Source organism: Neomonachus schauinslandi, chromosome 5 (assembly GCF_002201575.2).
Source record: "Neomonachus schauinslandi chromosome 5, ASM220157v2, whole genome shotgun sequence".
Lineage (NCBI taxonomy): Eukaryota > Metazoa > Chordata > Mammalia > Carnivora > Phocidae > Neomonachus > Neomonachus schauinslandi.
The window spans coordinates 25,012,477-25,040,072 of record NC_058407.1 but is presented as its reverse complement, the minus strand read 5'-3'; the positions used below and the strand labels follow the sequence as shown (position 1 = coordinate 25,040,072).

Genomic DNA, 27,596 nt, shown 5'->3' with positions numbered 1-27,596 from the left:
CATTTAATAAATTAATACCTTTAACCAAATAACCCCCAAAAGGCAAAATGACCATGCTAGTCATGAGATAATGAGAAGGTTTAATAAAACGATAATAATCCAGTGACCAGACACAAAGATAAGACTAAAGTTTAAAGTAGTAATGAAAAGTGTCTCGAATTTTTCAGGTTCTATGTTTGATTTTACATACGTGGTAGATTGTTACAGTAACGGACCGCAAACCACATGCCAATGCCATTGAGTATTCCTCTCCCAGACTGGCTTGGGCTGGAAAGGGTGACTTGCTTTGGCCAACAGGACATTAGCAAGTGTGGCGTTGTAGAAGTATATCAGCCCTCATGCTGTGGGGCTCGCCCTCTGGCTGCCCTGAGACGGCAGGGGAAGAAGCCCGGGTGAGCCTGCTGGGAGGACATCGAGATGCCTCCAATCCTTGCTGCTACTCCACGGGAAGGAGAGCGGAGTCAACCACAATTTCTAACGACACGCGGCGATGTGCTAATATTCACTGACCAAACCTTTCAGAAACCTGATTAACTGCAGCCAGAATAGGCTTTCCCTGAAGAGGCGCTCAACTCTGTTGTAAAAATCTAAGACCAGTGTGACGACATAAGACAATTGAGACGTGGTTTATTCCACGTTTACCTTGACATTCTCTTGGAGGCATGTGATAATCCGTTTGTCAGAGAGCTGTCTCGAAGACTCAATCAGAAAGTGCCCCGGAAGACCGCAGAGGCCCGTGGGGATCCAGTCCTCCCCAGACTGCTGGGAAGAGCCGCCACCAGACCACTGGGTTTACTGGCTCGACTGGGCTTCGTGGCTAAGCACGAAGAAACCTCATTCGTGCCTGTTGACACTTTAGCAAAGGACAGCATCCCCAGAAGGGCCTTTCGGTAGACAGGCTCCTCGGCCCACTTTCGGTCACCGAATCTCTGTAGGCAGCGGTTTTCACTTCGGTCTCCACCTTTTCCTGGGGACGGGGTACCAGCTAAGGAGTGAAACCCTACTGTGAAATACACTGTTGGACCCATTTTGGGCTGGAAGCGGGCCAGCAAGCTGGCAAGTGTGTCTGTTCTTTCCTCGCGCTACCGTAGATGTATTAGAGCCGTGGGCCCAGGCTCCCGCCCTTGGAGTGCCTTGCACGCCCTTGCACACGTAGGTGCGAAGTCACAGTTAGCCTTGGGAAGCCAAGAGCTCCTCCAACCCGTCTTTCATCCAGATGATCCCAGACGGCCCTTTGCCTTCTTTTTTGAGGAAAAAACAGATTGGGTAACACATCCCAGGGCCCCATCGACCTTTGTCAATAATTCCTCCTTTTAAGGATTACCATTACAGAGAAGGGGGTGGTTACCTTTGAACATAAGATTCCTTATCTGTGGGACAGGAGGCTTCTTAATGCAGGGTTGTTAAAGGACTGTGAATAAAGTACTAACACATAGTAAGAAGGTAATAATACTAACCTCTAACTCCAGCTTAAGCATCTGAGATTTTTTTTTTTTTTGAGATGTATAGTGATATTTGATAAATATCAGTAAGGGCCACTCCAATAGCAAAACTCCTTTACACAAGACCTCGTTGGACCTATTGACTATACTATGATGCAATTAATAGAAGAAAGAGAAGCTTCAGGACAAATTATGACTTCAGAAGTTGTTGATCAAAGCCTCGTAAGGAACATTCATCATATCGTGGTATAATTCAAACAGCCACAGTTATCTAGTGGAGAGCTTTTCAAACCATAAAAAAAAAAGAGATTCACAAAAGTCTAATGTTTTTGGAAAAGAATATCATCAATCTGTTTCAAATTCAAATAATGTTAAATGGCCTGTGGCCTGTTGATACTGTTAAGGAAGAAAGAAAACTCCTATAATCTGAAAACAGCTTCTGTGTCTCAAACCAGGTCAACAAGAACACAGTGCTAGAGTGAGCAAATTTAATGCTGTCACCAGCCTAAGCAAAGGAGGTTTTAGCAGAACTGAACAATGTAATGGATTGATCTACTTAAGAAAGTCCTCAGGCCTCTTCTTCAGCATGATATTGCTTGCTGTTCAACCAAGGACCTGAGCTGCTAATCTATGACAAAGCCCATTAAAGATCCTCGGACTCTGGAATTTTGATCGATTTCTTATGTAGAAATTCCAGTGAAAAGGCTGTTGGAGAAACAGGTCTGGATTCTGGAATATGTTCCATTCTGTATTTTTCAATATATGGTGCAGCGACCTCCCAAACCTGAGGATAAAACAGAGTCAGAATGTTGATGACATTGTTCTCACATGCCAGTAAGCATCAGCTTTATCCGATCAAAACATCTAGGGCGGAGTAGGCATGTAGCAGCTGTTTGCTTGCTTTCATTATGAGCCATTTGACACACGATCTGTGTCCATTAGTCTTTGGTTGCATAAGCAGCTTTTAAAATACAAAGTCCAAAGCCTTTCTAAAGTTACCCGGGAGGTTTTCAGCTGCTTACTCTTCGGAAGCAAAACAAGCCAACACACAAATAAAACCTGGACAATTCAGTGTGGACGGAATTAAGGAAAGTTGCTCAAAGGTATGAACGTGCGTCTTCTAAAACAAGCTTTGAATAGGGCAGTGGATTTCCTCGTTTGCTGGGTCTCCATGGCGCATGTGCTCTACTCCTTACACTCTTTTTAAAAATTTTTTTATTTTATTTACTTATTTTTGAGAGAGAGAGAGTGAGAAAGAGAGAGCGCGCACATGCACGAGCTGGGGGATGGGCAGAGGGAGAAAGCCTCCCCGCCGAGCAGGGAGCCCGATGCGGGGCTCGATCCCAGGACCCCGGGATCACGACCTGAGCGGAAGGCAGACGCGTAACCGGCTGAGCCACCCAGGTGCTCTATTTCCTTACACTCTTACTGCTCCCGGTGTGACCTGTGGGCCAGCAGCATCAGCCTCCCCTGGAACCAGACCCCCAGGAGATTCACATGCACAAGACGGTTTGAGAAGCAGCGCTTCAGACCCTTGTTTGCTCTGTAGCTCCACTCACCAGCCTATTCTCTTTCAGGCATTGAGTCTTCTCAGGTTCAGGTCCTGGTTTTGACTGACAGCTGCTTTTTATCAGCTTGCTGCTAACAACCAAGGAGCATTTCCTATCCTTTTGTATTACCTTAGAAAGTGTATCCTTGCAAAGGCTAACTTCCTCGAAAAGACCCCTGCGCCTCCATGGTCGTTGCTGCTTTATTTACGAACAGCCAGACGCGAAAGCCCCTGAGTGTCCACTGACGGATGTAGAGTAGTGCTCCAGCCCGTCTTAAGCGTTAACCTGAGTCGAGGCAACACACTTCTTGCTTGCTGACCTAAGGCCCTTGATTGTAACAGCATTAACTGACTTTCTTTGAGATTTGCAGACCTCTGGCCTTGGGGAATGAAGGACCAGAACTTTCCCAGGCCCCAGAGGCCGGCAAGTCTGTTGGAAGCTGCCTTGACTTTCTGATTAGCCCAGCAATCTTTATCCAAATGTTTTTCTTTTTTAAGGTCACACACATAAATGATTTTCCTTTCCCTTTGCACATGTGTAGCTCTTGCCCTCCTTTGCAGAAAGAACAGAACACTCTCGTGCCACCTCTGGGTACCAAGGAACCAGACCTCCTTGCTCAACTGACCCCCACCCCTGGGCACCAAAAAACTAGAACTTCTTGCACAACCGCCAAGGACCAAGATAACTCTGTAGCTGACATCATCAAGTCTGCACGTCGGCAAGAAATGTCACAGACCGCTGTACTCCCTTAGCTGATTAAGCCCTTTAAATAGCTCTGTGCCTGGCAGAAACTGGGAGTGGGCTCTGGGACAAGAGCCCACCTTCTCCCCAGGTGGCCAACCTCCTGAATAGAGCTCATATTCCTTTCCCACCAAAACTCATCTCTTGAATATTGGTCTTTCAAGGGATTGGCAGCCGAATTTGGGTTCCAGTAACAGATGAACGGATAAAGACAATGTGTGTATTATTCAATCATAAAGAAGAAGGAACTCTTGGCATTTGTGACAACCTGAATGCTGTGAGGGCGGTATGCTAAGTGAAATGAGTCAGAGAAAGACAGAGACTGTGCGATCTGTATGGTATGTGGAATCTAAATAGCAGCAGCAGCAACAACAAACGAACTCAGAGACACAGAGAACAGACTGACGGCTGCCGGAGGTGGGGGGCAGAGGGTGAGCGATACGGGTACATGGGGTCAAAAGGTACAAACCTCCAGTTTTAAAATAAACAAGTCCTGGGGATAGAATATGCAACAGGGGGACTAGAGTTAATAAGACTGTATTGCATATTTGGAAGTTACTAAGAGAGTAGATCTTAAAAGTTCTCATCACAAGAAGAAAGAAATTATAACTATGTACAGATGTTAACTAGACTTAGTGTGGTGATTGTTTTGCAAAATACACAGATATCAAATCATTCTGTTGTACTCCTGAAACAAATATAATGTTATATGTCAGGTATATTTTAATTAATAAAAAAGGCTAACCCCTCACACACCTCTCTACCAGCACCAAAGTTGGCACATGAGGGGCTTCCCCTCAATGGGTGTAGGGCACAACTTAGGAATGACAGGTGTGAAGATCAAAGGGAAAAATTGTTCCCCAAGAGCAGAGCAATGGTTCCAAGGGAAATCAAGAAATTCTAGAGAACATGATACCCACAAATTACAACAAAAGGTCAAAGAACTTTAAAAAATATATTTAAAAAATGAGTCCGCCTATGAGGCATCTGACTCTGTTGGATAAATCTATAGTCAATGAAGCCAGAGGAAATAAGCAGTAAAGAGAACCCGTATCTCACCCAGGGTGATGGGGTAGGACAAACCACAGCGCTAGACAGACCCACAGACCTTTGAAGTAAAACCCTGGGGCTTTGTTTTGTCTTCAGGTCTGTTTAGTCATTGGGCCAGTTGGAGGTGGTGGTGATAGCATCACGGAAAGAGAACATGCTTTTGAACGAAAGAGAATATTGTTGGTGAAGGGGATCCATTAACCTTTCATCGCATTTTCTCCTCATGAATACCTGTCCCACACTCCATTTAAAGTCATTTCAGTTTCTAATCGCTAGATAGTCAATCTTTGGATGCAACATGGGACACTTAAGAGTTTATCAAATAGCGTTTTAGTTGCCTTGGAAGTTGCTTAAGTTCCTTTTTGTTCACGTCCAAGGAATAGACAGGAAACAAGAGAGTAAGACAATATTTCTTCAGTCCCCACTCCCACTTGGCTTTCCCATAATGACCCAAAACTAAGAAGTAAGCCAAGTGGCCAACTTACCTTCTGCTCTACAAGCAGCCTGTGAGCAGCCTCAATGTCTGGAGCCATGAAGCGATCTTTTATCCAGGGTCTACCAAGAAAGCACATCAAACTATCAGCCAAACATGAACTGCTGCCAGGGTTCACAGTTCTGAAATGATGTCACATCCAGGGACCTGTTGGACTTTACCTTACAACAGAGCGCACCAGGTCATAGACCTTCTCCAGAGGAGTGGTTGTTCTCAGGGGGCGTAGAAACTCTATGCCCTGGCAGGCTGCAAGAAGCTCGATGGCCAGCACTACGAGAAAGGTGGAGGGTACAGCTGTTTGAAGCTGATTTCATGCTGCAGGGATGTCACTCACATGGAAATTGACAGCCAACTCTAGCCAACTCAGAGGTGGCCGGTTCTCTGTCTATTGGTAAAATGAAGCTGCCTTGGTATTTGGTTACCATTTAAAATTTGCTTTTCTACCCCCTTGGCTGTATCTTTAATGTTGAGAAGGGCAGTGCTATCCAGGTAAATGTCTTAGTTCTCTCCTTCTTCCTTCGTTTGATCAAGATGGATGGCATCTGTGTCCTATTTCTACCTTTGTGTAAATGTCCATTTGTTTTTAGTCTTGCTGTTTCCCTTTGGCCTGAAATACCTGGCACATAGACTTTCATCAAAGGACTGAGGAGTCAGTGAATGAGCAACTCTTCTGTTGAGCTGGATAATTCTATAATGTTCCTTTCAAGTCTTCAAACTCAGAGGCTTCCAAGCCCACTAAAACTGAAATTGTAGAAATGGGTATCTTGCCAACTTTAGGTTTCTTGATAAAACAGTCTTTACATGTTTCTTTTCCCCCTAGTTAAGAACTCTTATTAAATGTACCATACCTTGCTATCAACTTTGAATACTGAAATCTAAATTTCTGTACATTTGGATTCCATTATTTGCCAAGAAAGTAATTTAGAAGCTTCAAGTTGATCAAACCATTTACGTGGTCAACTGAAATGGAGTATTAAAAACATTTGACTTCTGGGCGCCTGGGTGGCTCAGTTGGTTAAGCGACTGCCTTCGGCTCAGGTCATGATCCTGGAGTCCCAGGAACGAGTCCCGCATCGGGCTCCCTGCTCGGCAGGGAGTCTGCTTCTCCCTCTGACCCTCCCCCCTCTCCTGCTCTCTCTCTCTCTCAAATAAATAAATAAAATCTTTAAAAAAAAAAAACAAAAAAAACATTTGACTTCTTAAAATTTATGAAGCACACTCCAAACTCTGGTGAGTACAGACAGGTCACCATGGGAGGGGATGAAGTAATGGAATCCATTTTGGACCTGGAAGAAACTTCACATCTTCTAGTGCAGTCCCCTCACTTTATGCATAAGGAATTGGAAACTTCAAGAAGTTGAGTGGGGTATACTGGGAGGACATCTGAGATGAAATCTGCACAGCTACCAAGGTAGAGTGAAAAAGTGAACTGCGTGAAGGCCTAGGGGAACAGTATTACAGGCAGAGGGGCCAGCAAGGACACAGGGGCTGAGGTAGGGATGTGTCCTTGGCGGGCACAAGAATAACACCACGGTTCTAGTGTAGGGAATGGAATGGAGAGAGGTGTCAGTAAGAGCCAGAAGCCAGATCATGCATGATCCTTGTAGGCTACAGGAAGGGGGCTGGATTTTGTTTTGAGCAGAAGTAAGTAATTGGCATATTTTCAGCAGGAACATGATGTGGTCAAAATTACATTTTAAGAACCTCACCCTAGTTATCATATGTGGTGACTGTAGAAGAACAGTAGTGAAAACAAGACCAGTCAAAAGGCGATGACGGAGCCTTGATTTGGAGTCTTTTGATGGTAAGGTTGATTTGCTGATGAATTGGATAGAAGATCTGAGAACTGACAAGTGTGACTCCTTAAGCTTTTGGCCAGAGCAACATGTTCAATGGGGACATTAGGAACACACCTTGGTAGGCAGATAATAATAACAAGTGTTGGTGAGGATGTGGAAAAATCAGAACTCTCAAACACTGCTGATAAGCATGTAACATGGTAGAGCCACTTTGGAAAACAGTCTGGCAGTTCCTCAAAAAGATGAACATAAGTTACCATATGACCCAGCAATTCCACTTTAGAGAAATGAAAATATACATCTGCACAAAAACTTGCACACAGATGTCCACAGCAGCAGTGTTCATATTAGCCAGAAAGTGGACAAAACCCAAACATTCCTCGCCTGATGAACGGATAAACAAAATGTGGTATAGCCATACAACGGAGTATTATTTCGCCATAAAAAAGGAATGAAATTCTGACACATGCTACAACATGGATGAACCTTGAACACATTATGCTGACTGGAAGAAGCCAGTTACAAAAGACCATATATTGTATGACATTTATACGAAATGTCCAGAATAGGCAAATCCACAGAAAGCGAAAGTAGATCCATGGGTGCCTAAGCCTGGGGGCAGGGTGGGGTAGGGAGAATGGGAGAATGATAGGTCAAGGGTGCAAGGTTTCTTTTGGGGATAAAAATGTTCTAAGATTGATTTGTGGTAGTGATTGCACAACTCTGTGAATATACTAATAACAACTGAAGTGTACAATTTAAATGGGTAATTGTGTGGTATGTAAATTATATCTCAATAAGAGCACTTAACTCTCCCACATGTACCTTAAAATACCTTAGTCCTCGCTTATCTGCTGTTTCACCTTCTGCTATTTTGGTTGCTCACAGTCAACCATGGTCTGGAAGCAGGTGAGCCTTCTGATGATTCATCATTTTCCTCTTTCTGACAAATCATCAGAAAGTCAAGAGTAGCCTAACGTTACCTCACAACACCTGCATCATTCTCCTCACTTCATCTTACCCCGTAAGCATTCTGTCGTCCCACATCGTCACAAGAAGGGTGAGTAAAGTACAGTAAGGTATTTTGAGAGAGTTCACATTCACCTAACATATTTCAATATATTGTTATAATTGTTCTATTTGATTAGTTATTCTTGTTACTCTCTTACTGTGCCTGATTTATAAATCAAACTTTATCATGGTATGTATGTATAGGAAAAAACATGGTATATAAAGGGCTTGGTACTACCCGTGGTATCAGGCATCCACTGGGGGTCTTGGAACATCCTCCCAGCCCCCATAATTGGGGGCATTACTGTAGTGATATTCTTTTGTCATCCAACGGCTTCGGATACAGCTGCAAAAACTTAGTAGCTTAGATAACAATGCTTAAAGGAAGGCAGTTCGTCTTTAAAAAAACAAACAAGCAGTAATCAAGAAGGCAGGGAGAGGCTGGCCTAATACAGCTCCACCCTAGAAACCATCTACTGAAAGATATGGATCTGAATTTTGTTAAGTCTTCCACCAACCGGGAAATGCAGGGGACAGAGATAACATGCAGAGAGCAAGTTAAGAGTAACACCACGAGGAGGCTAAAAGGTAAATCCAGAATGCCAGTCTCTAACAGAAGACTGACCTGTCTTTTTAACTAGTCAATGGCATGAAGAAAAAAGAGGGAGAGGGAACTGTTCTAGATGAAAAGAAGCTTGAAATTTTGACCACCAAATTTAAAATGTGGCCTTGAATCCAGACTTGAGCAAACCCACTCTACAGGCATTGAGATAATTGCGAAATTTTGAATATTCAACGGTGATGCCAAGACTTACTGTTGATTTTTGTTTGATATGATAATGGCATCATGGTGGATAAAAAAAAGCATTCATATTTAAGGGAAGAAAATAATGTCATGGGATTTGCATGAAAATAAGAAAAGTCAAGGAAAAAAATGAAGTAGAGGCGCCTGAGTGGCTCAGTCGTTAAGCGTCTGCCTTCGGCTCAGGTCATGATCCCAGGGTCCTGGGATCGAGCCCCGCATCGGGCTCCCTGCTCCGCGGGAAGCCTGCTTCTCCCTCTCCCACTCCCCCTGCTTGTGTTCCCTCTCTCGCTATCTCTCTCTCTGTCAAATAAGTAAAATCTTTAAAAAAAAATGAAGCAAATGTGCTGTTGAGTCAGAGTACAGGAGGGTTCATGGTACTAATCTCTCCACTTTTGAATATGTTTTCAATTGTTTAAAAAATTAAGTCAACCAGTGAACCTGCTTAGACAGCAGGTGTGGTTCTTAATTTTCAGCGAGCTTCAGAATCACCAGGAAGACTTGTTAAACCCAGATGGTTCTGCTCTCTTCTCTAGAGTTTCTGATTTAGCAGGTCTGGGGCCGGGCCTAAGAATCTGCCCTTCTAACAAGTTCCCAGGTGATGCCGATGCTGCCGGTAGGGATCCTCCGGCAGGGATCCTATGTTGAGGATCGCAGATGTAGTCGTTTATCAGTGAGGCTCGCCGTCCCAGACTGGCTGGGTTTACCTTGTTCCACGTGCTCGATGACCCGAAGGGCCTTCCTTGCTGCCCATCCTCCCATGGAGACGTGGTCCTCCGTGGCAGCGCTGGTGGAGAGAGAGTCCACAGACGAGGGGTGGCACAGAGCCTTGTTCTCAGAAACTGCAAGAGCCCAGTGCAAGGTAAGTATGCTGCTAATAGGAAAAATTGCCACGTTGGCTTCCGAATGTGCTTGGCAGCATGGAGTATCCTCTCCAGGAGCTCTTGGTTGTTATCGAAGCACCAGATGGTCCAAAATTATTTGGGGAAAAGGAAACAGGTTGGGTTTATATCAAATTGAAAAGGAGGGAATAGTGAGTTCTGAGGTAAGACCAGATAGGAACCCTATTACAAAGCCTAGTTGAAAACACTGGAAGCGTTTAGCGTGCTGGGGAGAATAGGGAAAAAAAGACGTGATGGGCTTTTCCAAGTACTAGAGAACAATGGACTGACTGTGCCACCAGGGGAGGCATCAGAATTCAGGGTGGTTATTTGGGGATGGAGACCAGGCCCACAGGTCTTGACCAAGGAGATTTCACAGCTCAGAATGTCCAGGGGTGACAGAGGGCTCCATGACCGCCAGACATATCTTGGGGAGGTGGGGGAAAGTCTAGAGATGGCCTAGATCAAACTTTATTGTGCATATGACTCACTCCATCTTGTCAATATGCAAATGTCGAGTTTCGAGTGGGGCCCGAGATTCTGCTGTTCTAACAAACTCTCAGTGGATGGCTGGATTCTTGGCTCGAGGACAACACATTAAGTATGGAGGACCTAGATTCCAGAGCTCCTCCCTGGCTCCAGAAGCCACGGAGAGAGTTTTCTCCCTTACATTTTTGCTCCCGAGAGTGGCTGGGTGAGGCTTCAGTTGTTCTCTATGCTATAAAGGATCCTGAGATAATCTAGCGATGCAGACCAGGTGGTCGGCTCGTCCTGGTCCTCCCAGAACTTCCCAGGTTTCAAGCACTGCAAGTCCCAGGTCCTGGGACCCTAAACCTGCTTATATGGATACGCAGTCTGTGGTTCGTTCAGAAAGAGAAGTTCAGAAAGAGAAGTTATGTGTCCCCGAAAAAGAAAACTACCCATTTCATTATAATGAAAGCAAGTTGAACAACTTCAATAGGCAGTTTTAGGGAAAGCCAAACACATTCAAATGAAGCTTTCCGAAGTCCCTAATGTTTTCTAGATCCGGTTACCACTACCTCCCTAAGTTAGTGTGAGAAGTCGCTACCCTTTAAAGGAGTATTTTAATAAGGAGGTAAGCGAGCAATTAGAAGTTACTGGGAAGAGGACACAATGAATTCAGGGACTCCTTTGGGTTGTGTTGAGTTTTCATGTGAGGCTTCGGTGAGGAAGGGGTTAGGAGTAATATTAATAGCAACTAATATTTATTTAGTGCTTACAATATGGCCAGGCACAGTTCTAAGGCTTTATATGCATTAATTCATTTAATCCTCAAATCAGTCCCATTAGGTAAATTTATCAGCCCCATTTAACAGGAGTAAACTGAGAGTAAGAGGATTAAGAAACTTGCTCCATATCACACTCCTGATCAATGGCAGAGTTGGAATTTGGACCTAGAGTCTACGTTCTTAATTAAGCACGTGCTCTCCTGCCTCTTGGGTAGGTTTGCCTAAAAAAAATACAGAATGCTCAGTTAGCTTTGAATTTCAGATAAAAACAATCTTTTAGTACAAGTATGTCCCCAATAATTCACATTTAATTAGGCATCCTGCATTTCTATTTGTTAAATTTGGCAACCATATTTTAGGATTAAGTATGGATTAAAATGAGAGCCACATTAATTGAAGTGAGAGCACAGATTTGAGGACAAAAATGCCTGGGTTTGAATTCAGTTCTACTTACTGGTTGTCCAGTGTTGGGTAAGTCACTTAACTTCTCAGATCATCGGTACAATGGAGGTAATATTAGGACACGCCTCATGGTATTGTTGTGACCATTAAGTGAGCAAATATAAACGAAGCCCTTAGCACGTCCTTTGTACCGGACCCTGGTCTGATGTGTTAACTCACAGTTTTGAGTCAGAAATCAGCTACACTGAAGCTCAGTTTTCATGGAGGGCATCTTCTTTGAAGCATTCTTGCACATTGTAATCACATATTTATGTTCTTAGTGGTTGGTATATCCAATAGAATGTACCCAAAGCTGAATCATTCAGGTCAGTTCAAGTTTTGCCAATAATTGTAGATATCTTTGTCTTTTTCCTTCGGATAGTCTTCAAATTGAGATTAGGGAAAAAGCTACAAAGATGAAGTTCCTATGTGATATCAAATTGCTTCCTACAGAGAAATTGTGGAAACCTCATAATTTACAAACTTATTAGGGTGTTATTATGTCTAGCTTTGTTTAGATTTTATTTAGTTTTTTTCTAAAGAGACTTCCCTTCTGCATTTCTATCAAGACCGGCAGGATGCAAATGAAGTAGGCAAAAAGATTGCATTCAAGGACAAAACGTGACTTTCAGATGAAATGGACAGGCTTGTGTTCTGGGGAACGGGCAGTATACTTGGGCGGTATTCTTACCAAGCGCCGCGGCAGTGCAATGAGCAATCATGAACCCAGAGTTCAGACCACCTTCAGCCACCAGGAAGGGAGGCAGCTCGCTGAGAGAGGGGTTACAGAGCCTTTCAATTCTTCTTTCACTAATTGAAGCAAGTTCATGGACTCCAATGGCCAAATAGTCTAGGGCCTAGAAAGAGTATCTCAATTCAGTTGGCTTAAATTGGAATATGCTTTCAGGGTCAGGAACAATTCTAAAAAGCTTACTTTGGCTGGGTATTCACCATGGAAGTTTCCTCCAGAAACAGTCTCTCCCCTGCTGGCAAAAACCATCTTGCAAAACAGGTTAAGGCTAATTTTTAACACTTGTAGCCCTTGTACAAATACGGGAGGAGGGAAGGAGAGTCTACAAGTTGTTGACATAAGGGGACACAAAAACGGAAACAACAAAACAAATACCCAAAACCTTAAAGATGAATCATGTACACCTAATTGGGGGCCAAGGAAACATGGAACATGAAATTTTTTTTTTCTGAAATTAGAGTTTCTCAAACACCGTAACTATCATAGTCTAATGGTTAGTTAGTACTTTCCCTCAAAAAGTTTGTATCTGAAACTAAGAACAGAGACCAGGACACCAGTTCTGTTTCTTCAGGGGGCAATGTGAGCTTGTGCTTGGTAGAAGAATTTGCTGAATGGAAGACTCTGCTGATGAGCAACCACCAAATTGTCTGGAACAATCAGTTCTGGGAAGATTTTCAAGCTCTCGACTCAGTGATCCTGCAACAGCATCCATAGCAAATGGCAGCCAATAGGCTGTTGCAAACCCACCTAAGTAGGAGCATATTAATGCCCTCAAGGATCATTCCATTCTATCATGCACTTCACTTAGAACAACAGGCACCCAGACAAAGGCAGTAACAGACCCTTCTTAAAGATTCCAGAGAGCTGATTTATACCTACTGGACTAAAGAATATTTATTATTTATCAGCTAGGAACTCACTCTGTGTGAGAAAGGTTCTGACTTCCAAAGAGCTGGAGATGCATGTATTACATTAACTTCACCAAGTTGGGAGTTACCCTTTTCGGTACATATAACCATGAGCCTATTAGGCCCAGCGCTGGCTCTTCTCCACTAACCCACCCCCAATCGCAGGCCCTAGTTTTCTCTCCATTCTCTGAATCCTTATAACTAGTAATCTCTGCACCTACTTAGAACTTAAGCATGTTCAATTCTCCAGTTGTTCCAAATTTGTTGGCTATCAGATTATGGTAATTAGAATTTAGCTTCCATAACATTTAGCAACTGTGTAATAGGTACTTTATATCTACAATGGAAAAATTGAGAAGAATATTCTTTCAACTAACACCAGTATTGCAGAACTCCCAAATATTACCTTATTGGAAATTCATCAATAATTTTTAATTGAGAAAGGAAAGTACTTTTGGCTGAAATTTTTGCTGGGGCAAGTGGTGGGAGAAGAATTTAGTGAGGAATTATCCTTCTCCCATATCCACTAATTTAATGGATTTTTATTTTATATATATATTCTTTGTTTTTACTATATAAGATACCCTTTCAAGTCTAAATTATGGGGGCACCTGGGTGGCTCAGTTGGTTAAGCACCTGCCTTCAGCTCAGGTTGTGATCTCAGGGTTCTGGGATCAAGTCCTGTATCGGGCTCGCTGCTCAGTGGGGAGTCTGCTTCTCCCTCTCCCTCGGCCCCTCCCTCCTGCTCATGCTCTCTCACTCTCTCACACCCTCAGTCTCTCTCTCAAATAAAAAAAAAAAGTCTAAATTATGTAAGTGTAGGATGGATATCTCTCCTCTACAAGAACTGATAGATGAGACAAGACTTACACAGACTTCATGAAAGCGCTACTCCATTGTGGGGTGGCAGGGGAGAGGGGTGGAGTGGTGTTGAGGTGAGTGAGTTGAGAATTACTTAGTGTGGATCTGACTTAACTGTAAAATAACCTGACAGTGAGGACATAAAACATACATCCTGAAGTAAGCTTGTCAGAGAAAGCACACTGGATAAATCTCACACAGCTGCTGTGAAACCTGTCTGCTAACCTCAGCTAGGAATGGCTTCCAGGGTTGTTAACTCAGCACTTTCTCCGGTGTTAAGAACTGAGGCAGATGTGGGATAGGAAAAATATATTCCTAAGGGCTTGGGTGGTCTTCAAAGGCAGTACTGAGTATCTCTGTGAAGACTTTGCCAGTGTGACTCGTGACTGATCACATCGACATCTGTAGGGAACTATACCATCAAAGAACATTACAAAGCAGAAATAAGATGGCTCTGCGATACCCACACCATGAAGGAAAGAAGGGCTCCATCTTTGAGAAATGGAAGCATTCTTACTATTCTTTGTAAAATTTGGAAACACTGACTGAAACACCATGTCAAAAATAAAAACTTGAGACGAGGAAAGCCATAACTCTTTGAGCAATACTTTGGTAAGTGTTAACAAGTTGCCTTCTGTTTAATGTGTCACTAGAACCAAGAAGGCTTGCATCAATGCCAACCTGCCCGGGGTCCCCACAGTCACACTTGTGACCTATGTCTTCATCCTCTATCAGCAATCTCAGCAGCAAACGTCTTCATGAACCCTGTCAGCCAATGCTGGAAATATGTCCTTTAGCCTTTAATGGGTCCATTTGGAAAGCACAACATGTTAGACTCTGAAGTGAAATTAGGTGCACAGACTGCCTCTGTCACTTACCAGCTCTGATCTAGAGAAAGTCACTTAACCTCTGAACCTTAGGTACTTAGTCGATGAAATGGAGTGACAGAACAGAGATGCTACACAGGATGATCACTTCAGCAGATCTAAAATTACCAGCTGGAATTCTACAATTACAGTTTAGTAAGCAGTCAAAAGATACAGGATTATCTGTTGCACTATTAAGTTCTGTGGTAATGATATTCTTCACAAACGCTATCGTGTCATTCACCACACCATGGACCTACAATACAAGATTAAATGAGTGAGTACATTGAAAACACTGATAATGGCATCTGTCACACAGAGTCTGATATTCATATTAGAATAGCAAGGAAGCAAGTTTTAAAACTGGAATTTGGTTGTGCCATAGGGCTAATTTAGCAATTCTTTCCCATAAATGTTTTCGATCAACTAGCTAGAATGGAACTTGCTGAGTCAAAGGAAATGAGGGTGTTTACTCTAGGGAGGATTCTTGATGATTACACTCTAGACTAGAATCTGGCACAAAATGAAATATTGTTTCATTCTTGAGAAGTACATTAATCTCTCATCCAACTAATTGCCACACCCGAACGAGCTGTAACCTCTGCAATGCTGAATGCCTCATGCCAACTCCCGTCTGCTGCATTTATTTTATCCAGAGTTAAGCCTCACAGATTTATTTGTGATGGTTTATGTCTGCTTATTAAATGCAGATAAGGTACAACAATGATGTGCACTTGAATTATGATTTGCCTTTCCTGTGACCATCTCTGTCAGGCTGGTTCTTGTGGAATCTAAAAGAGAGAACCAGTAAAATTCCACTAACTGATTAGGATGATGTGATTACTAAGAATTTTTTAAAAGCTACAGCAGTAAACCAACACAGCAAGTTGTCTCTTGTGCTTCTGTACAAGAGAATTGAGCAAAGCAATTCAAAAAGAAACCAACAGCTTATCATGGAGAATAGAAACTCTACAATGACAGGACAAATGGAAGTATGATATGCATAATTTTTAAAAGAGGCAGTAAAGACATTTGGATTATAATTGACCATTACATGACTTTTAATTTTTTAATTTTTATTATTATTTTTACGTGACTGTTTAACACTTTCCTCTTTTTCTATTTCCGCCCTGAATTGGAAAATAAAAAGATTTTTTTCATTCGTTTACCTGTGGACAGCAGCGCAAGGTGTATGCATCCTGAACACGATCACAGAACCTGTGACTTTCTGTGCAAGGGGATGGCAAGGGACACGTGATCAATTTTTCCACAAAACACAACACCAAATGAGCTCACTCACATAAACATGCCCAGACCTGCTATTTCAGATGGGTGGTGATCTGAGTCCAAGAGTGACCGAAACCGAAAAGCAACTTCAATTTGCCCACGGTGAGGGCGGACTGCGTGAATGTCTAGAATTGATGAAGGAGAAGAAGTCTGAGCAATTCTCATATTAGAATGAACTACCATTGATGGTTCAGGATCATCCACGGTGCTGACACAAGCCCTCAAAAGTCCCAGAGGTTCTTACCAGCACTCACAGTTAGAAACTTACTCCAAAAGCAAGATTTTCCTCATCAACCGCATTTTTTCTACTTTAAATATCCAAGTGCAAACTATGTGTTGAGCCCACTGGGAATTCAACTCAAGACCCTGGGTCTACCCTAAAAAGATTTAGGCTCACATAACGGAAGGGAGCTCCACAGTGGCCAATTTTTGACAGTTTTCAATCATTTTTAGACAGTTTTTCTGTCCCACTACATATAATGGTAGGGAGTCTTCAAATTCACCACTTTCCAAGTAAGCTACGACTTCTATAGTTTTTCCCTCCCAATTTTCTAATGGGGACCAACTTTAATCCCACTCTAGGTCTAAAACCCTGTGAGCAGATTCCTAAGACAGTTCACAGTTGGATGGGAGTCAGACCCGGGAGATCCAGAATTCTGTGTGAACTCTAGAGTCAGCATCTGTCCATAAAATGTGGTCATTTCAAGATCAAGTGTGGCATCACTTAGAGGGAGCTGTAGCAATATTGTGTATTCCAGAGGCATTTGGGTATTTCCTTCTTCCCCTACCGTCCACCCCACCACTCTCATGTCTAAAGACCTGGACCAGTCCACCCAACCAGCTCGGGCTGACTGAATAGCAAGCCGGTGGAAGAGCCGTGCTGACCAGTATCGAAGGCTTTGGTGGTGCCCTTCAGCACCTCAAGGGTCAAGGCCGCCACGATGTCTGCCTGCCGCGAAATAGCACTCGCTCGCTCCACGGCTTCACAGCCCAGGGAGGTGATCATCTGTGTCCCGTTGATGAGCGCCAGGCCCTTTGGGAAGGAAGAGGTAAGTCCTTTGCTGTATTTATTGTAATCCATGTACAAGCTGATTTCATACCTTTTACTTCCATAAGAGAAGAGTTAACCAGGCAGCTGAATGATGTTTATGTTTTCTTTTTTTTTTTTTTTAAGATTTTATTTATTTATTTGAGAGAGAGAGAATGAGAGACAGAGAGCATGAGAGGGAGGAGGGTCAGAGGGAGAAGCAGACTCCCTGCCGAGCAGGGAGCCTGATGCGGGACTCGATCCCGGGACTCCAGGATCATGACCTGAGCCGAAGGCAGTCGCTTAACCGACTGAGCCACCCAGGTGCCCGATGTTTATGTTTTCTAAAGTGCAGGGCAGGAATGCTCAGTAAGCACTGGAAGATTAAGTGCCATCCTGTGTGAAATGGTTAGTATAAACCTGGCAAGTGAAACACCTGTTACGTATCCCCATTCTCAAGGCAGCAATGAACCTCCAGGATAGACTGCATATAAAATCTTTAGCTCCTAATTATGCTGCTTTTCTTTAACTGGTCAACATTGTGGACAACACAGCTTAAGACCTTTCTGGTCCAAGACTTGTTTGAGAGCACCCTGAGGGATTTTGACCTACAGCATCTGTTAGGGATCCTTAGGGATCCCGATTTGAAGTTTAAGTTCTTGGGTAAGAGAACCCATAAGCCTCTGTGGCATGAAGAATCTTTTGAATGCTCGTAGAGGAGTCCTTTCTTCAGTGACAAACTTTTAACAAACATGAAAACCACGTTTATTTTAAGAAACCAGAGAGACAGATACTAAGACTGAAAGTAGTCTATAAATAAAGACTTGTAAGAATGAGTAAATTTTCCTCGAATCTCTTTACCTCTTTCGGTTTCAAAACAACTGGTTTCAATCCATGAGCTTCCAGGACCTGCAGAATGATTAAAAAGATAAAAATGGGTACCCAGTGAAATACCAACCTATTTCTGATTTCATAAGGCATCGATAAAATATCCTTAAGCCTATAGATCTGTCTCATAAAAGGTTGGACCTACGTGAATTGATTCTGTTCATCTACTCTGGTCTATGCTCTAGTTCTGTTCTTTAGTCTGAAAGCAGACTTCTATTTCACATAATTTTTATACTTAAATCAGGGGCTTAGTGTCTACAGAAGTAACCCTGAATTTTGGTTTCTAGGTGCTTTGTATTCAGCTTCCACCTTAGTGACTCCCTTTTCTCCTGCTGCTTCCTGAGCACATATGAGCACTTTTACTGTGCTGAGGCTGAGTTCCTGACTGTCCTCAATTCTCCGCCTCCAGAGCTTGACCTAAAAAGTCCTCCACCCTCATCCTACTTATCTAAACACTGACAGAAATAAAAGAAGTCAAACAGTCACTATGCTAAAAACCCTCTAGGGAGGAAGGAAGACAGAGTCAATACCATTCACTTTGTCCACATCACAAGTTTACTGGAGTACTTGCTACACACCAGACTCTTCTGGGTGTTGGCCTGGGGCTGGCCTAGGAAAACTGAGACAGACTAGCTCAGGGGCAATTACAGAGTAAGAGGATGTTAAGTGCCCCAGGACGTAGGAAGTGCATGGGGTTTGCTGGAAAATGAGCACGTAAGATGCTAGGAGAGCACAAAGGAGGGGCTAAAGACATTTGGAGGGTAGGGAAAAGAACCAGAGGAGCAGAGGGGGAAGTTTCTCTGAGGACTTCTCAGAAGGAGGAGAAGGAGTGAGTGGGGAAGAGAAGAATGAGCATGTGCTGGTCCCTCTGTCCCTGACACAGCACATTCCAGCTGTAAGGAACCTCCAGTTCCTGTAGAACCCAAGGGGGAGGGATTTGACCAACAAGACTCTTATAAACCACACTAAGTTTAGACTTAATTCTAAGGACAATGGGAAGCATTACAGGCTTTAGCCAGGACATGCTGGAATTTGCTGTGTGAAGGGGGCTGGGCAAACACTGTACACAGAGAAATAAAGATCAGGCCATAGGGAACAAAGGTGATCTGGAACCTATATCCCCCTAAGGATGATCTGTTCCCTTAACTTCTTCCTCCCCCTTGGTCCTCTGCCCTTTCACTGAGGGACCTCTCAGCAATTGACCTGAGATAACACTTCAAATAATTCTTTGGGCTGCTCTGATGGAATCTGGATATGGATGAGGAAAACATTAAAGCTTTATCAAAAACAAGCCCTTCTGCTTTGCCATTGGGGTAGGAGCTTGGGGGGAAATGGAACCAGCTCTCCAGAGGCCATATAGTAAGTGCTATGATCCACGGCTCTGCACCGTGAGACCAGCAACTCAATAAATTCACAACAGTGTGTGACCTGGAGAGGCACTGGAAGAGCCTCTGTGTTTTACAACTCCTGAAATTCCCAGCAGTGTGTGACCTTCTGGATAGGTACTAGGAGAGTTTTAGTTGCAGAATAAATTGCTGGGATTAACAACCGGCCACTGTACCTTTTCACCAAGGTGACCACCAAGTCCAGAAGCCTGACGGTAAAGTATGGGAGCTAAGAGCCTTACCCAGTTTGACTTGTAAGCTTCGGTTTTCATCTATAAAACAGGGACGGCAGCGGCTCCCTCACGGGGCTGCCGCAAGGATTCGGTGCCATAAAGCAAGCATGTGCAGCCGGCATCCAGCCTGGGGAAACTTCTGCACACGCAAGTTGTTATTAAAGTCTTACGTATTTTGCATCAGCCCAGCCACTCTTTGGAGACCACATCTTCCCTTCTCCAATTAGCCCAAGAGCAAGATGAGAGAGCGGGGCAAGGTCCCCACTGGCGCCAACGGTTCCTTTCTCTGGAACGTAGGGCAGGCAGGAGGCTGGGAGAGAAGGAGGCACCCGTTACTTCTGGCTACCCTCCTTTTGCCAGTGAGACCAACCTCCCCCAGCAGGAGCTAATATCATTCTAGGGCACAAATACCTGGGAAAGACAACTTCTCAAGCACAGCTAATGCTTAAGGGACCTGGCTGAGCTGTTATAAAAGACAGAGGGGAATAAGGTGGGGGGGGGCAGGAAGGGGTACCCTCCCAGTAGCAAAAAGCCATCTCTTGTGAGCCCCTTGAAGTTTAGACTGTAAAGACCTGTACTGTGAAAACTAGAAAACACTGATGAAAGAAATTGAAGCCAACACAAAAAATTGGTATATTTTGTGCTCATGGAGTGGAAGAACTAATATTGTTAAAATGTCCATACTACTCAAAGCCATCTACAGGTTCAGTGCAATCCCTATCGCAATACCAATGGCATGTTTCACAAAACTAAAACAAAGAATCCTAAAATGTGTATGGAACCACAAAAAATCCCAAATGGTCAAAGCAACCTTGAGAAAAAAGAACCAAGCTGAAGGTATCACAATCTCAGAATTCAAAATACACCACAAAGGTGCAGTGATCAAAACAGTATGATACTAACATAGAAACAGACACACAGATCGATAGAACAGAATAGACAGCCCAGAAATAAATCTATGCCTATATAGTCAATAAATCTATGACAGAGGAGGTAAGAATATACAACGGGGAAGATAGTCTTGCAATAAACGGGGCTGGGAAAAGTAGACCACTTTCTCACACCATACACAAAAATTACCTCAAAATGGACTAAGGACCTAAATGTGAGACCTGAAACCATAAAACTCCTAGAAGAAAACATAGGCAGTAATTACTGATATTGGCCTTAGCAACATTTTTCCAGATATGAATCCTCAGGCAACGGAAACAAAAGCAAAAATAAAGTATTGGCACTATACCAAAATAAAATGTTTTACACAACAAAGGAAATCATCAACAAAATGAAAAGACAACTTACTGAATGGAAGAAGATGTTTGCAAATGATATGTCCGATAAGGGGTCAATATCCAACATATATAAAGAACATATAGAACTCAACACCAGAAAAACCAAATAATCCAATTAAAAAATGGGCGGAGGACCTGAATAGACATTTTTTTAAAGAAGACGTACAGATGGCCAACAGACACATAAAAAGATGCTCAGCATCACTCATCATCAGGGAAATGCATATCAAAACCACAATGAGATATCACCTTACACCTGGCAGAATGGCGAAAATAAAAAGCTCAAGAAACAAGTGTTGGTGAGGAAGTGGAGAAAAGGGAACCCTCGTGCACTGTCGGTGGGAATGCAAATTAGTGCAGCCACTGTGGAAAACAGTATGGAATCTCAAAAGATTAAAAATAGAGATAGCATATGATCCAGTAATTCCACTACTGGATCCAAAGAAAATGAAAACACTAATTTGGAAAGATATATGCCACCCCTATGTTTACTGTAGCATTATTTACAAGAGCCTAGATATGAAAGCAACCCAAGCATCCACTGATAGATGAATGGATAAGGAATAGGTGGTGTCTATACACACACACACTGAAATATTACTCAGCTATAACAAACAATGAGATCTTGCCATTTGTGACAACATTAATGGACCCAGTGGGTATTATACTAAATAAAATAAGTCAGACAGAGATAAATACCAGGTGATTTCATTTATATGAGGAATCTAAAACAAAACAAAACAAAAAGACAGGAACAGACTCGTAGAGAATAAGTTGATGGTTGACAGAGGTGGGGGCACTGGGCAAAATGGGTGAAGGGGATTGGGAGGAGTCCAGGCTTCCATTTATGGAATGAATAAGTCATGAGGATGAAAGGTACATCATAGGAAATATTTTTCTTTAAAGTTTAGACTCTGTCCTAAGGACAATGGAAAGCATTACAGATTTTAGCCGGGACATACTCAGATTTGCTGTGTGAAGGTTGTTGGGGGAACGCTGTACATAGAAAAAATCCAGATCAGGCTGTATGGAAGAAAGGTGATTTGAAACCCATATCCCCATAAGGATTATCTATTCCTTTAACTTTTTACTCCTCCTTGGTCCTCTACCCCTTTGCATTTACTATGCATGTTCTAATCAGACCTAGAAATTTTTAGAAATTGTAATAATGTATCTTAAAGATCAGGAACTAGCTGTTGTTCATTATAGTCTTGTTCCTTAAAACAAGTTAGAAATGATCTAAATATGGAATTAAGAGACTTCCATTTGGCCAAAGAGTGTGTGTAGCCATTAAAAGCTATTTGGGGGGGGGAAAAAAAAGCTTGGAGAATGTTTGGAAACATGTAAATATTTACATCAGAAAAATAATATAAAATGTTCTAGAAGGATAAGGCACACCAAAGTATTCACAGGGGTTCTCTGAGGAGGTAATTATAGGCAACATAGTCTCTTTTTCTTTTTTTGCCCAGATTCCTAGGCACCTAGCCTGCTACCTCACCACCACTTATAAACAGACATGTACTGTTTTGGAGGAAATTCTCAGTTACAAAAAAAAAAAAAAAAGTCCTCTATTTTTTAAAGTAAACTCAGACTCCTAACAGCAGTGCGTTTTCCAACTGCTAAATAATGTCGGTAGGATAAAGCAGTGCCATCCATAGGCCAGCTTCCAGATCATAGTTCACCCTAGGAATTCTCAGAACTCTGGGCACCCAGAGGTGCCCTATATACCTATATACCTTCACCCCAAAGAGTTTCCTGAGCCTGCACTGATCTATACTGTTCATCCTTATCTGTGAGAAGGGATAGTGGCCTCCCAAGCATTTCAAATCTTGTCTCCATGTTGGACTTTTTCTGTCCTGAGAAGTAAGCTCCAAAGAGCTGAACTGCATTGTATCCTGGCACAAGATGGCTTCCTGGTCCAGAAGCAAATCTTTGATCTCTTTACATTTCTGTTCTACCTTTGCAAGAAGTTAAATTTTGGTTATTTAAGTCTGGTTATCCCACCATCTGGGGAGCGTTAAGATTTCAAATTCCTAGGCACTAACCAGAACTACTGAAATGGTCTTTGGGATGGACATCCAGGAATCATTGTGTTTCCCAGATGATTTGATGCAACCTCTCTAACCACATCTGGGCATCACTGAATTAAAGGTTCTCTCCAGTTTTGAGCTCAGGGACAGACTTAAGGGGTTTGTTCCAGACTTAAAGATGCCAAATACTAAGTGAAGGGTGATGAAGAATGAGTTGAAGGTATACAGGAGTAAACATCTCTGTCCCCACCCTCACCCCCTTAGCTATCCTCCTCTTCTCCAAGCCCATTTCCATTCATCTCCATTATTTTATGTCGTCTTGTCTCTGCTAGTTCCTCACTATGCCATCAACGAACCAAGTCTACCTGTGGTACATGCCCAGCCTCAATGGAGGGTCAGCCTGGGGACCCATGGCATTACCATTAAATACTTCGATAACTTGCTTGAGGGTCTCCAGGGAAATGCCACTGTATCCTTTGGCTAAGACATTGATCCTTAAAGCCAAGAGCATCCGACATCTCTCAGGGATTAGTGGTTTCCCAACAGCTGCAAAACGGAATTGATGTTTTTCTCTTAGAAAATCAAAGTCTTTTCTACCTCCATCTCCCAAATCTTTCTCCAGTTCCATCCAGTATCCTACCACCTTTCTCTTCTTGACTCAGATATTTGGACTGCTCTCCTTCCTGATTGCCCTGCTTCTTAAAGTCCCATCTTCTAGAAAAATGGGAAACCCCAGTTTTGCCTTTTCAGTTCTCTTTCCTAGAATGCTTCAGTGAGCCCCACCTTCCCCAAGACCCTTAGAATAGCACCCAGCCTGGATTCTTGACAGATTTTCCCATCTCACCTCATCCTGATGAACACATTCCCTAAGTTCACATTCACTTCACTTTGTTCCCTGAACGCACCATTCTGTTGGCATGGCAATATACATGCTCCTGCCCCAATCCCATCCCTCTACTTGGCCCATTCCTTTTCTGAGATTCAGCTGAAAGGTGGTCTTGTTTGATTTCTGTTTTCCTTTCCCACCTGAGCCAGAACTGGTACTAGTTTTTAGAATGCACTAGCTATTCACGGCTGTTACAGGATACCTCACACTGTGCTGTACTTTATTCACCAAATCAAACAAGATCTAGAAGTCATTTAATGTTTGAAATGATTTACCTGAAGAATGTGAACGTACTAAGTTGACCTGGAGCTCTCTGGAAGAGAAAGGGAAAATCTCTCTTAGATACCTCACACTGAAAGTTTCCCCTCAGCTGGGGAAATGAAGGGGAGAACAGGTGAATCTTTGGTGGGACAGAATAAGGCAGTGTGACGCAATGGAAGAAACCAGCAAGCCTGTGTTTTCAATGCCAACTCATATGCAAGTGAACAGGAGATTTATCCTCCTCATTTGGAAACTGGGGCAAATGTTAATTATTTCTCTTGTTGAAAGAAATCTCAAAGATGGGGGCAGGTGGCATGTGAATGTGTGCTGAGGAGGGGGGAATCAGACTTACTCTAGCTTACTGACAGGAATTACAGTTCTGGCAAATTTCCCAAAACCTGTAGTTATACCATAAACAACTAGAACAAAAAAAACAAAACAAAACAATAACAGACATGGTACCATCAGATGCAGGCCACTTTTTAAAAGTCAATAAAAAGAACTGTATGACATAGAAAAGGATACCAGTTTTTTCTTTCACGATGCTATCTATGACTTCCCTGGATTTTTGCACCTTCTTTTCGGCAGCTGGGGTGAGCTAGGAAAACGGTCAAAGCTGAGCCCGTTGAAGACTCCCATATGCAGTGAAAAAGATCAGAGGACATCCTTCCCCACCCTCCCCCGTACCTTTATTTTGTAGCGTCCTTTCCCCAAGTTGACCAGATCCTCTGTGGTCAGAGTTTCCCCATCTAAGGCAATGTACTGCACAAAAGAAGGGGACCCCGGTGAGCTTGAGCAGCTTAGCTGCTCCACCAAGAGCGTAGGGAAGCCTCAAGCAGAACTGAATTTGGACACTCAAGAGATTTTATCCCTGCTCTGAAACATAAATGTGCTAGTGAAAAAGCTTGCTCAAGAGGAGGCGGAGTGAAGAAAGCTAGAAATGAGCATAATGCCTTTTCCTAACTCCATAGAGCAGGATAAAGCCCTGTGCTAACTGATACATGTTCGCTCATAAATTCTGCTGGCCCTACCCCTCCTGAAACGAGGGGAACTTAATTTTCTTTACAAAAAGAGTGTTGGCTTGAAGCTTACCTTTTCAGGCTCCCGGTATTTGCTGTATCTGAAGCCAGGTAAAGGAAAACCCTGGGTAGTGTGAGAAAGCCCCAGCCCAGTCCCTGGCAGGAGTAGCCCCCAGAGCAAACCATCCGGCCTGCAGGAAAAGATACAGGTAAACTCCTTCTGGTTGTGATGGAATGAAGTCAGGAGACATGGCATCGCCCTCTATAACTGAAACGAGAATACCAGAGAGGCTCCTTTACGGATCGCAACGGAGAGCCACATTCGGCGCTGCTGGTAAGCCGAGAAAGGGCTCTTCCACTGCCTCTGGCTTCCATAGAAATGGCTGCTTTAAGACGACCTCAGGGGCTTTCGAGTGCTCTTAGCATCTTTGTGAAGGAGGAGGGCAAAAGGCAGAGACACAGGTGTCAGGTGTGGGCAGGGGTTTAAACGGAAGTTCAAGATCTAACCCCCTCCCTGACCCTCACCCCCACCCCCAGCTTTATTTTGTTTTCAATCCGAACCCCTTAGGTCTATTCCACTGGCCTCCAGTCCGCTGAGGTGCTTTGGAAGGGAAGAAGGATCTTCAAAATGATGCTGGAACGGCAAAGGGATTCAGACAGGCAGTCTTGGGTTCGAATGTAGCCTTTGCAGCTTACTAGGTGTACGATTCTAGGAAGTCAGCTCGTTTCTGGGTCCGTGGCCTTGCTGTAATGGGGGATGGGAAGCCTCCCCTCTCCCAGGTGCGTGCTCACTCACAGCCAGCCCCACCTTCCCCAGGATGGCCGGACCGCCGAGCCTCCTTCCTGGCCATGCGTGGACTCGGCCACTCACCCACTTCCACGAACTCGTTGTCCTCCAGGGCCACCTCCAGCGGGTCTTCGTGGTCCAGCAGGCCCAGGCCCTTGCACCGGCGCACGAGGAAGCGCACGTCGTCCACCGAGGCGAAGCCCCCATTGTCTGGCTTATTCTTGATGTACCTCCTGACGGCCTCGCGGCCCAGCCAGCCGATGGTGAGCTGTGCGTCCCGGCAGGGCACGGCCAGCCATTCTCCGCGCACGTGCACCGTGTACCTGGGCATGGCTCCGCGTCCTGAGGGGGCCCCTAAACTGGCTTTTTTGTTTGTGGCGGCCGCCAGGCGGGGAGAGTTTTATCTGGGAGTGACTACTGAGGTGTGGTCGGTAGGGATGAACTTCCAAAACACGCCCCCTCTCTTGCCTTTACTCATCCACACATTGGACAAATATTTATTGAGGGCCGCACGGTGTCCCTTTGGGTTTTCATAGCTGAGCTTGGGGCAGGAGAGGGGGATGCAGGCAGGCCGCGTGGTGAAGCCCCACAGGCCTGGCTTCTCCTGTGCTGGGGGTCCCAGTGCTTGCTGTCACTTGCTGGGGCCTCTTGGGGTCCCCGATTTCTCTCTCCCCTGGCTTCTGTGTTCTCCTCCACTGAGGGCAGCTTATAAACACCATGTTCCTGTTTTTATCTGGAATTACTCAACTAAAAATGCACCTTCTGGTCCACTGTGACACCAGGGAGTGTGGTAATCTTCATTTTTTTGTTTATTCCACAAACATGTGTTGAGCAACTATTCCCTGCCACCACTAAGGTTTTCTAAAGCTGTCCCTCCACAAGGGAGACTGCAAAAGTCAGAGATCATTCTCACAAGGAAAGGTCACCATCTGGATGGATGAGCTGTTGTGGCTTGATGGTTAACAGCTCAGATAGCCATGGTTGGGACTCCAGCTCCACCATTCATTAGCTTTGAGCAAGTAAGTTATTAATTAGCCTCTGTTTTTTCTTCAAAAGGGAAGAAGCAAACTGCCTCACTGCTGTATTTGCAGTATCTACTTGGGATCCAATCCTGGCTCTGCCATTTACGAGCTATGTGACCTCTGGGCAAGTTATTTGACTTCTTGGGGTCTCAGTTTCTTCATCTCTAAGCTGGAGATAATGATAGCGCCTATTTCAAAGGGCTTTAGGGAGGATTAAGTGAGTTAGTAATATGTAAAGCACATGGTGCATTGGGAATGTTCCAGAAGTGTTTGTGATTACTATTATTTGCACTCGAATGCTCTGTATACCTATATTGCTTTCTCAATTTCTTTCATCTTGGTACATGGATATCCCTAATCCAGTTAAGCATCTTCAATTGGGTGCTCCCTGCACCCAATTCATTACCAGTAGATTAAGGAACTCTGAAAAGCATGAAAAAGGAATCAAAGAAATGTGGGCACTGTTGTAATAAGCAACATTTTAGTAATAAGCCAGTTTCTAGAGATTTGATTATTGCAACAGAAAGATCTTGACATGTGTTTCCACTAAAACTGACTTGTGTTGGGAATAGAGACACAGTTGTTCACAGAAAACACGAACACTCAGAATCTCTCTTTCCCTGACAGCTTCTTGAG

At 43.7% G+C, this 27,596-nt stretch overlaps 1 protein-coding gene across 1 annotated transcript; it reads right to left on the bottom strand.

Annotated features, from left to right (window-relative positions):
• Positions 1-29: 29 nt before the first annotated feature.
• HAL (histidine ammonia-lyase) lies at positions 30-26,363 on the bottom strand. The gene is made up of 20 exons (XM_021687337.2): positions 26,023-26,363; positions 25,359-25,419; positions 25,225-25,252; positions 24,820-24,894; positions 24,658-24,730; positions 24,485-24,551; positions 24,147-24,184; positions 23,406-23,531; positions 19,837-19,976; positions 18,022-18,069; positions 17,019-17,166; positions 16,163-16,258; positions 16,016-16,074; positions 15,022-15,102; positions 12,395-12,460; positions 12,152-12,317; positions 9,596-9,730; positions 5,438-5,546; positions 5,269-5,338; positions 30-2,226 (listed from the first exon to the last, which is right to left on the bottom strand). Exons 1-20 carry the CDS (start codon positions 26,267-26,269, stop codon positions 2,086-2,088), a joined length of 1,974 nt encoding a protein of 657 aa, XP_021543012.1. The 5' UTR covers positions 26,270-26,363; the 3' UTR covers positions 30-2,085.
• Positions 26,364-27,596: the final 1,233 nt, after the last annotated feature.